The sequence below is a fragment of the Anas acuta genome, chromosome 12, assembly GCF_963932015.1.
Source record: "Anas acuta chromosome 12, bAnaAcu1.1, whole genome shotgun sequence".
Lineage (NCBI taxonomy): Eukaryota > Metazoa > Chordata > Aves > Anseriformes > Anatidae > Anas > Anas acuta.
In genome coordinates this window covers 20,667,739-20,679,818 of record NC_088990.1, presented here as the reverse complement: position 1 = coordinate 20,679,818, position 12,080 = coordinate 20,667,739, and the positions used below count along the sequence as shown (strand labels likewise).

At 38.4% G+C, this 12,080-nt stretch overlaps 1 protein-coding gene across 5 annotated transcripts in view; it reads right to left on the bottom strand.

The window, feature by feature from the left end:
* FBN1 (fibrillin 1) overlaps window positions 1-12,080 on the bottom strand; it is a 159,886-nt gene that overhangs the window by 92,226 nt on the left and 55,580 nt on the right. For 4 of the 5 annotated variants that reach the window (XM_068695258.1, XM_068695254.1, XM_068695257.1 and 1 more), the window contains exons 7-9: window positions 10,805-11,002; window positions 7,364-7,489; window positions 2,787-2,912 (exon numbers count right to left, since the gene is read on the bottom strand). In XM_068695258.1, the coding sequence (XP_068551359.1) occupies window positions 2,787-2,912; window positions 7,364-7,489; window positions 10,805-11,002 (450 nt within the window). Of the gene's footprint in view, window positions 1-2,786; window positions 2,913-3,820; window positions 3,946-7,363; window positions 7,490-10,804; window positions 11,003-12,080 lie in introns of those variants that run through there. The other variant, XM_068695256.1, reaches the window with a different exon arrangement.

The following is a 12,080-nucleotide window of genomic DNA, read 5'->3' as shown; positions in this document are numbered from 1 at the left end:
GTCAAAATGTAGTGGAAAAAGTCACAGATAAAACCTTACAACAGCAGACACCATGCACAAAAGAAACAGTATCTCAGTTATACAAGGCATTCATCTGTCTAACCAGTGCTTTCCAGAGTTTACTAGATATTCTAGTAGACAAGTAAAAAAAAAAAAAATAAATGCAGGGAAGTTTCTTATTATTCTGAGGAAATTGATATATAGTGATATGTTGGGAGAGCCTGTGATGGTTCTTCGTTTTATTAGCTGGAACCATGAACACGGATATTACTGGCAGTACAGCTAAAACAAAAACAAAAACAGTTGGTCTTTGTTTTCAAACTTCAGTTTACTCTTGTTATGATACAATGGAATTCTGAAATAGACAAAAAAATTCTATTCAGTTCTGTTACTGGCCTCCTGGTACCCAACTAAACTGTGAAGCACACGTAGTCCTTGATCTACCATTTTGAAATCAAAGAAAGCTCTGATGCAAACTGTTCTCCACTGCGTTTGTTACACAGTCTCCTCTTCACACAAAGGAGAGGTACGCTCAGATGTTTGGTGTGATGGTGGGGTGCATGGGCAGAAAGGGAGGACTGTAACCACCCCTAACCCCTGTCATTCAGTCTTACCAGTTTTGGTCAGTACGAAGTTCTGAAGCAAGTGAATGCAGTAATGGACAGAAGTGGGAGAAGTGTCTATGTGGGTTCTGTGCAAGCACACAACGTGCCATAAAAAGATAAACAAAGAGCAAACATTTTTGTCTGCCTACAGGCATAAGAGCTTATCCAAAAGCTACACCACTTTCAGAAAAGGAAGGTAAATTTGTGAGTTTTTACTTATTAGGAGTATTTGCCATATTCCTAATAAGTAATTCTTTCCTTATTTAGTTCTTTTTTCTCTTTTATTTTCTGTTGCAAAAGGGAAAACACGCATAAGGTCAAAAATAGAGGGAAAAACATTTTTCTATTCACAAATACATTTTCAGAATTAACAATTATAATATTTTTCACTAAAAACTATTTTGAAAATTAAAAAAAAAAATCACTGAATATAGGTGTCAGGAATTTCTGGAAGGAAAAAAAAAAATGTAATCTAAAAGTAACACAGAGCAAACAAATTTATGAAAGCCAGAACCAGGTTTATAAGCTTTCTTAATAGCACTCTCGATGTACTTTGGTTGAGACGTTCCGCTTTTATTTCTACTCTCCAGCTCCATTTGCTTCATCTATTCTAATTTTTAAGATTTGTCATAATGGAACTCCCAGTTCTCCCTTCGGATATTTGGCTTCAGTGCTGCTCCATTTGAGTCCCATAAGGGATACATTTCTCAGAAGCATTTCCTCATCTCTAACAGAATAGACACGTTCAGCTAACACTTTTCACTTAAGACAGGCATGTTGTAATTAAATCAAGATTAAATGTTTTGCCCATCTCTAATACGGATTTGGGTTCCATCCCTGTTAATATAGCAAGTAAGCAGTCTGCCTATTAGACAAAATCCAAAATATCTGCAGCTAATTAACAATGCTTCCCATTTAGCACGTTTTGCCTTGGACACGAAGCCAAAATTTCAATGATGGTTCATGGTCTGGCATATTACTTAACATAGCCTGTCATCATTTAAATACCCCATTCTTTAGCTAAACTATTTCAGACTGCAAATACAGTGGGTAAAAAAGGCTGGAAAACTGCCGGAATGGAGGGGAATGTTGGGCAAACCTGACTGAGCAATGAATATAAAAAGTAAAACGCAAATAGCAGTTGAGCATCTCCACAGAAGTTTTTGCTACATAAAAGTGCAAAAATATCTTTCATAAATATTAACTACAAATGGTAATCAATGATTTAATGATTGTCATTTAGGAGCTATTCATCTGAAGCAATAAGAGTAATGCTCAGCCAGAATTTTAAGCGTATATAGTACGTCTAATCTACTAAAATTCTGTTCTTGATAATGCAAGAAACAGTCTATTTCTCACAACCTGCAGAAATAGAATGGCACTTACATAGAATGATTCAAAATGAATCATAACCCAAACTACTTCCAGAACTCTTGGGAAAATTAATATCATTTGGTACTTTTCTCTGTGAAGTTATTTTTGTTCAAATTTTTCCCAAATCATTATATACCAAAGGTACTAAACAACAAAGAGCTCAACCTGTTCCAATGCCTCACCACCCTCATAGTAAAGAATTTCTTCTGATTATCTAATCTAAATTACCCTTTTTGAGTATCAAGCCACTACTCCTTGTCCTATCACTACACTCCCTGACAGAGTCCCTCCCCAGCCTTTCTCTAGCCCCCTTTTAGGTACTGGAAGGCCACTATAAGGTCTCCCTGAAGCCTTCTCTTCTCCAGGCTGAACTACCCCAGCTCCCTCAGCCTGGTTTCACAGGAGAGGTGCTCCAGCCCTTAGATAATCCTCGGGATAATCCTCTGCCCATTCTGGACTCACTCTAATATAACATGGACTAAACCAAGTACAAACACAAGAGCAAGAATATCAAGTATAATTGTTAAATATGTTCTGCCTACTTAAAGAGAACAAACACGACATGACAGAAAAATTCTAATACAAAAAATTAAACAGAAGGTCACAACAAAGAAGGAAAGAGGAAACATCTTGTAAATGAAAGCCTCATTTTGGAATACAAATATAGGCACATTATGTACTTTTATATAAAAGAAGGATTTAAAGATCACAAGGTGAAATATGTTTCTGGTACAATGTTAACCCATTTCTGAGATTCATGAATGCTCATGACACCTACTGTATTATGATTTACAGTATTTTACTCACCTATGCATTTTAAACCATCAGGAGCTGTATAAAACCCTGGAGGACACTTGCAGAAATAACTGCTGACTGTGTTTGAACACTCTCCTCCATCACAGATTCCAGGAATGGTGCTGCATTCATCAATATCTTAAAGCAAAAAAGAGAAGCAGGGTCAGATTAGCTGTATTAGGCATGAGAAAAGTTGTTTTATAATTAACATTAATCATCAAATTCATAATCAAATTGATCATTAATGATCAAATTCAAGCCTGATACCCCTCTCAACTTATGTACTAGGGACACAATCAGCAGTTTCAAACCAGGATCAGGATCTTTTGTTAGCTATCTTATATATGCAAGTGACACAGAATCTAAGGTCATATTATATCTATAAACTGCAAAAGGTCGGTGTGTTTTGCTGCTTAATAATGATGAATGAAAATCTAAAGCTGCAGAAAGGATTTACTAACTGTAAGTAAGCAATAACTGCCGATTTGAATTCTGCACACTAGGATTAAGAAAATCAGTAGCGATCAGGAACATAACTGTTACGTCTTGTGGTATCTCCAGCTGCACAGCATCTTCTGGCACCAGACAGGCAACCCTGATTTAAAGGGATCTGTGGCACCTACTAAATTGCCTACCCTTACTGTATTTGTTTTTTCCTTAAAAATCCCCCATACAAAACTGACCAGATAGGTACTAGTTAACTAATGCAATCCAACGGGATTGTAGCACAAAGCACAATGACTACAAGCAACAAAAAGTACCCTTCTGTTCCTCACCTGTTTCTCTGGCAATAAAAAGCCACTAAGTGAATGTACTGAAATTTCAACAGATTACTTGACACTACAGATTTCTAGAAACTGAAATATCTACCACAGAAAGCACGTCAGATTTCTTTCTCTCCAGATTTTGTCAGTAATTAAAAAAAAAAACAAAAAAAAAAACCGTACCATCACTAACAAATTTTAAACCATATACTAAATCATCAGCATAGATCTATGCAGATTTTTTTTCAATTTCTGTTGGAGAAAATAGCACACATCTTATACCTGATCATTGCTGCATACATGAACAGAGGGAAGGTTTCTTCCATGCTTAGGAGTTCATGTCATTTACAGTCCTGCAAAAAACAGCCTATGCCAGTCTCAGCTGCTCCTTAATTACCATCAATAGCCCGCCTGTGCTGTGTTGTTACTCCCCCCCTGGTTTTCAGTGACTGTCTTAACATTGCAGCTGTATCTACTTAGCACTGCTCTCATCTAGGAACCTGGAGTCCAGCTGAGCTTGAAAAGAACTCACTTTTTTCTCTGGTACCTACAAGAAGAATTAGTAAAGCAGACCAGAAAGGCAGGTTACTTTTAGAGTGATCAGTGACAACTCGCTGTCACAGCCATCTAAGATCACTGAGCAGCTAGCTCTCCTGAAAGGGAGAATCCTGCCAGAAATCATGGTATCACAGGACTCTCCCTATACAACCTCTTCTCCAGAGATCTACAAACAGATAGACACATGGCTATAATAATGATTTCACCAACCACAAAAATTTCTGAGATGAAATACTGCAACACCACCCAACACGCCAAGGCAAGGAATGAATAATATTGTAGTCATTATAAATGATTTGAAGAATTTAAATGTAACGCCTAAATTGGAATTTGGCCCCAACAGATGGGGGAACACCCGAAGTCCCACAGGCCCATTAATGTGCTTTTTATCAAGTAGAGAGGATTTCTCTTTTCCTTTTCCTGGGAAGATAGTAATATAAAAATGATCAATTCTTTTTTCCCTAGGTAAAGAATTGGATGGTCTGCTATCTTTCCCTTGCCTTTCCGGGAAAGGAGTAAAGATTGTCCCATCCCAAACTGTGCGGGGCCCTGGACCCCCTGTGCACACATTCCTCCCTAGCATCTTGCTAGCTGTCGTGATGTGGGTCACATTCCTTGCTTGGGTGTGTGAGAGGGGTGTGACTTTTTGTTCAGTGCTACTTCAAGGGTGTTGCCAGAGCCTCCAGCCTTACTGCCCTGGGAGCACTGCTAAGAGACTTCTGGCTTCTGCTCCAGGATTATACTCTGCAGGAGTCCCAAAAGTCTCAGTGACAAAAAATGTGGAAATTGAATTTCGGTCTGAATAGAGCCCTTAAATAACAGAGAAAAATGCAGTTGTAAATGGATCAGATTCAAGCATCTTCTGACTCAAATTCACCAATGTTTATCTAAAAGTCAGTGTTGCCACTGTTTATATAGAGTCTGACCTTTTTAAAAGCAAAATCACCACTCTTTATTTTAGGGTTGAGCCTAATCCAAACAGTATTTCACTATTTATATTAGTGTTGACATTCATATAAGCAATATTGTCATTATTAAGCATGCAAGGTAAGTACACTCAAAGTACTCACAGACATGAATGTCACTCTAGGAAAAATTACTCCCTCCAATCACCACAGAAATATATCTATTTCAGCTTTAATGCAACTGCAAGAGGAATACTGATTTGAAGCAGTGAAATAACATAACACCTAAAATCTAATTTTCTACCAGCTTTGATAATAAAGAGGACTTTGTCTGACACTTCTCTTTTTCCCATCTTGCTCTGATGTCTCACTGTACCTTATGATTTCTGTCATGATCTTACTTGAGCTGGGACCCACAATAAAATGGTGCTAGTAATTCAGCAGGTAGCTCCCAGGTCTATGAAACCAGGGACCAAGGAGACGTTACACCTGCCAGAAATCCTATCTGCTGGACAAGAAGTTAAACCAAGTACATGATCATATGTTTATTATTATGTTATAGAATTAATTATAATTAATTGCAATAAGCCAAACACCTTGTCTTATAGTGGAAATTTCAACTTAAAGGGATAATTCAGGAAATCAGAATGGATATTCAGCTGTTACATCACTATGTTCTTAACTATCGAATCACTGTCCTATTTCATGCTGCTGGTATAGGGCTGCTACTTTCAATTCTTTCAATTTTATTAATACCTACAAGGCTTTCATGAAAATTGCATGGTACATTTTATATGAAAATGTACTGGAGGTAAATCTCTGTCTGCTGAAGTTCAACAATGCACAGGTATAAAATAGAAGAAAGGAAAGTCTATCCCATCTTTGCAGCTAAGAAATTTCACAAAGAGATTTCACATGATGGTGCACAAAATTTGTGGCAAGGCTTGGAAATGAACCAAGTTATCCCAGGTTCTTGGGATAGTCAATCATTCTCAACTGTTAGAAGAACTGCAGGCTCTGAAGGTGTTCTTTTCTTTTTATTTAAAAAAAAAATAAAATATGATTTCACAATCAAAAAACACCATAGCAATGTTTATACAATGCAGCAAGCCTGCGGTTCTCAGTTTTAATACTTAACAGTATTAACACTAGATGTAAAAGAGCTCAGTATTAATACTTAACAAGGCACATGTTCAGTCTTTCCTATTCGTCCTGTTCTCGATACTTCATCCACTGAAGGAAATACTTGTAATGTTGTTCTACCCTGAAGCTGGGCTACCTTCTGCCAAAACCATTGGCAGTCAATATGAAAGCCATGCTATGTACACACTCTTCTGAAATTGCTTTCCCTAACATGTAATTGAATTATGATTTTTTTCTTGAAATACGGATTTTCCTTTTGAAAGACTGTCATAATTCTTCCAAAATGACTACAAAATTTTGAGTACTTCCTTAAAGACACCTGACATAAGAAAGGGTGGTGGATGCACACCTCCCTTTCACAATCACCTTAAGCTGTAGTGGTCATTCTTCATCATTTCATCTTTCTGAAGGCTTAATCTGCAAGGTGCTAAATGCTTGTCAAGTAACAGAAAAGTAGGACATTCAGAAAATACTCTGAGGACAGACCCTCTGCCGCCAAAGTCAGTGGGACAGTAAAGAAGCCAGTGATTAATACTCAGATTTTCCCCTCAAAAATTAGAATTGCAGTATCTATGCCTGATTATTACACTACAGAGAAGAAAAACCATTATCAAATCACAGTTAAAAATTCTCAAGATTCAATAATCATGCAGTGCAAATCTCAACGCTAATATCTAGCACCTGCTAAACTTCCAAATTAGGATTACCAATAAGGAAAGACAAAATGTTTGCCCTTCTTTAATATCTGCAACCATAAGGATGAGTTTAGACCATAGTCCTGTGGTCTTCACTCAGCAGTGTAAAACTCCCATTAATGTCACATACAGTTTAACTGAGTAGGTGGGGATGTGTTGAACCTTCCAGTCATATATACTTTTTGGTTAAAAGATCCACAGAGAGACATGTGCCTCAAGCATTTTAAAAGTAACATATCAGTTAAAAACATTTTCAGCTTTAATGTTTAACTTGTTTCAGATGTACCTTTAAGTCTGCAAAATGTTACATGAATAAAAGGCTGGAAAAAGCTGCAGGGCCAATATTTAAGATTCTCTGTTTTAGAAGGAGAAATGACCATTATTCATATTTGCTGTGAAGAATGCTGTTTGCATGTTCATGGCAAAAGAGACTGGAAAGTTTGTAACAAACTCCTAAACAAAGTTGGCCCCAAAAAGAAGACTTCCCCCCTTTAGTTGCAGAAGAAAGTTCTGAAAGTTCTTACCATCACATTTTTGTGTCACTTCATTAAACTTGTGTCCAGCTGGGCATTTGCACTCAAAAGATCCAACAGTATTAATGCAATTTCCCCCTTGACAGATCCCAGGGATGGCTTGGCATTCATCCACATCTATCATATAAAAAAGGAAAAAACACCCACTTTAAATTTATTTCTCAAGAATAGCCATAATAATTTGTCTAGATAGAAATTAAAGTAAATATGCCTACATCCATCATTCACCCATGATAATATTATGATACTTGCTTGTGAAGTCAGACACTAATTTTGTAATTACTCTATGCAAAGTATGATTAAGTACAGTAATCTAAATATTTTCTGCAAGAAATTACATGGTTATTATTGTTACAGACATTAAACATCTAACTGTTATTGCTTTGTTTTTCCAAAACATCTGGGGAATGGTGATGCAGAGAACACAGCCTGCCACAACCCAGGTTCCTTTAAAGTGTCTGAAGCTGGGCACCCAAAATCACTTGCAACTTTGAAAATCTTGGCAACTCCATACAGCATATACCTGAGTGCTGAGATGCAGGAGCCCCAAATCAGTGGTGGGCAGTGTGTGATGTGCATGGAGAGGCCTCACAGAGGGAATTGCGCGGTCATTATTGATGGAAATGATTAACTCCTCACACTCCAGTAAGTTCAGCATCAATGACCTTAAGCTGTGGTTAGGATTTGACTCAAGGAGTTCCATAGCCATAATTAATGTCTCCAGAGGCATTATTAATCACCTACTTAGACATTCATAGCTTTGTCTATTTTTTGTTGTTTCTTTCTTTCTTTATAGCTTTTTCATTTACTTTCCTCTTCTTGCTTTTAATTTGTCACTTAAGAAAAAAATGACAAAGATAGTACCACAGGGTAGGTAGGAAACACAAGACAAACATTTTCAAGAAGCCCCACTTTCTGGCCTGACAGCTATTTTAGCACAACAACGTGTGTCATCACTAAGCTGCAGAAGTATTGCAATGGCTTAGGAATAGCTAGAGAAAAGAGATTAAAGGAAGAGGACTAACGTTGCCATAGGAGACAAGGGAGGTCTGGCTCCCAGTCCCCTGAGGGCTGCCCTGTGTCTGTGGCTCCCTAGTCCTTTGGGAGCAAGCAGAGCAATCACCACTCTGCACCCCAAACACCTGTGCTTACACACAGCTTCCCAAGGGGTACTAGCTGCTGCTGGCAAAACCCCATTTCTTGAAATCTTGGGCTTCAAGCTAGGATCAGTTTCTACACAGGACCACAGGCTGAAGGAGATGATGCCTTCCAATCTCCCTGTATAAATCCCAGAGAGTCAGCTGCAATGTGTCTTGCAGTCTGAAAAGCAAAGTATTATGTCTGTACAAAAGGCCAAGAGGCAATTTCCCTGGGAGCCACGAGTAGGAAGTTTCAGCAACGCCATGGGGCATATCTGTACCACATTGCAGAGCATTATGTAAAGATCCCCCGGTGACGAACTGGGTCACAGAGTGCCACAGCAGAGCCACAGCAGTGCTGTGCCTGAGCTAACCCAGGCGCTAGGAGGCACAGGCAATCAGCACAGCACCCACTGACACAGTCACACTGCTGCTGGAACCTGAGCTAAACCAAAATGCTGTGCTACAATAACAACCGTCAAGCCAGACTTCATGGCACTGCCCTGAATTTAAAATAAAAAAATAGAACTTATGCTCCTGAGTCACAATGTCTGTTTCAAAATCCCACGTTTTGTCTTTCATTTTCATAGTTTGTATCTTTAAAAAATCTCATCTGTAATACTAATTTAACTTTTAGTCAGACAAAGTCAAACTGTAGGCAGTGATATTCTATTTATTTTTTAAAATAAACTTGTCCTCCCCTCCATTTTATTTCTTCTGATTTCTCTACACAATAATAATGGTTTCTTTTCTCTTCAGAGAACCTGGATTTTATTTAACCTGCTTTTCTTTACTTAGATTGAATATGGATGTGAAAGCCCTGAAATGTCTTCAGTCTGAATGGATGTTATCTGATTTCAAAAGGATTGGATTTAGTACAATTGTATGAAAAATAAAGCTAATATGTGGTTCCATAGCAGATCTGTTGAAATTATGAACACATTACAAGAGAAAAGAAAACTGGAAAGTACAGGTCAAATATACATGGCCAAAACTGTGCTGGCACTGCATACAGATTAGCATAAATGTAGCTGCATGCAAAGAAATGTGCAGCAAGCAGAGGTAGCCTTATTGTGAACTGCACAAAACCATCGGAGAGGTCACCGCAACTTTTCCATGACACAAACAAGTGGGCTATAACTAGGTGTGGCATGAGGTCAGGGGTGTGGGCCACATATTTATGCACATAAAATCTCAGAACTGTCCAGAATGTTAATTTACAGATTTCTGCACAATTTAGTTCTGACTTTTAACAGTGAGAGGAGAACAGATTGGCTGAGGTCAGAATACGTACACATGCAGCATACGCAAACATGCCCATCTTGAAGTTCAGCATGCCTGTCTGCAGGCACCAACCAGGACTTAGCCTGCGACAAATATCTACATTTTTTAATACAATGGAATGTCTTAAAGTCCTTCACAAGAATTTGATGATTAAATAAAATTACTTGTAGATTTATAATCTTTATCTTCCCTATTTTAAAAAATACTGTAACTTATTAGAAAACGTTAGACAGATTGAAATAAACTAGTCCCAAAGATACGGCCCTGGGAATTTATAATCCACATCAGTTTAATACATAGCTGCCCCTGTTAACTTTCTCCTGTTTCCTGCCAGACATCCAGACAATAAAAGAATTTATACAGCTGGAAGTACTAGAATAAAAGCCAAAAGCAGAGTAAGGACTTTCTATGGCAAGGCATGCTTAGAAAGAAGTAAGCAACATCTGGGTGGATTTTACGATTTGAAACAAATGCAAATGCATTTCCAAAATTGTATAAAATTTACAATAAGTATAACAAGGCATTTGAAAATGTCATGATGTGCACTTTTCTCCAGGTTGAAGCAGTATAGCTCAAGAGATAAGACACCTAAGATGAATCCAAACCCAGCAAATTTTACCTAAAAAAATCCCACACCAGATAAATGGAACAGTATCACCACAGATTGATGCATGTTTTGAGCACTTCTTGAAACACAATAAAATCCTCCGTGGAATGGCTGAGTGGTATACTCTGAGAAACATGCTACAGAACCAAGGGAAAGGGCTGCTGGCAGTGAGAAATTCATTAAGATGCTGGCTGCTCTCACATGACCTAAGTTACTAATGTACTCACTTGAACATCAGACACTCACTGAATCATGAAGTAATGCATTTGACAACGTTTTTCCATACTTCACACGTATAGCCGAGAATGACTTAGGACAGGTTATTCACAGCAGTGCAACTCAATTAAGATTAATCCAGTAACAATTTCAGCAGCTTTCGGGTAAGCTTTGCTGCTAACTTACCTTGACAGGCCCCCGTTCGAATGTTTGGAATGAAGCCTCGGCGACAGGGATGCGGCTGGGCAGGACACATTTCACAGGGGTGGCCCCACGCTCTCCCAACAGTTGCACAGCAAAGGGTTTTTGTGCAGACTATTCCACTGAGCTGTCCCTGGCACATCTGGTTGGTTACCAAAGTGAAGCAAGGGCCGGTCCTGTAATCTGTGCCAAAGACAGGAAATGTAATCAGCATCACAGTAAAAATACACAACAAAACTTATAATAACTTACAATAAAGCAACAAGATTTAAGCAAGTCTTCTGCACATAAATTCCCTACTACCCCAATGATTTCACTTAGCAGTGCTCTGCTACAGGTTTTTCTCAGATTTACTTCTCATTCAAATCCAAGGAAAATACGCAGCTCCACGAATACATTGTGACTATTTTACCAGGGGTATTATATATTGAAGATTCTCCACATCCCCTTTGCAGCTTGGTTTAATCTCTAGTAACACTATTTGGGAGGTCTTTACACTACTTTGTTTTAAATATTCAACACATTAATTAAAATAATACTGATAAAAAGTTAGGATATGTTTATTTCCACAAGTGTTATTCTCAAATAAGCCTCAAGGGAAAAGAATACAGACTGCAGGAAGTTTTTCGAGGACAGCTTTCACTGTTATTGAGGCATATGCTGTACCAGATACATGGGTAAGCTCTGCCTACAGCTGAACGGAGGGCATGTGGAACACATCTGCTTTGATTTGTTTAATGGTAGGACAGGCCACTTATCCAACAGAAAGAATTAAACTAAGATGTTAATAAAATAGTGGTAGACTTTATTTTGTTCCATCCTCCAAGGGCAACAACCAAACAGTGGTACTGCCAATTCAGCTGTCTCCTGCACATCCGGGGTGCGCACTCCAGCTAATTTTTCACAAGTGACCCTAAAATGCTTTTCTGTTATGGTGCACCAGGACAGAGTCCATCATCCTGTAAGCACAGCCAGCAAATTCTAAGCCTGACGTTTGTCTGTACTGAAATAGTTACCAGCTGCATAAGCCAAGGTCACTAAGCAATCCACACTGCCTTGTAGAGATGACATTATAAATGCCTTCAATTTTCATGCCACTTCCAAACGTTAACAGTAAGATGTTTCCATTAAACCACTGATAAAAAGCGTTAAATAGGGCAGAAGTAAGAATGGACACTTTTTCCATCTGCCCCCCAAGTACTCTTGTCAGACAAGTATTCCAGGATTGCTCCCCGAACCAGGTGCACCTTGAAACTGACCA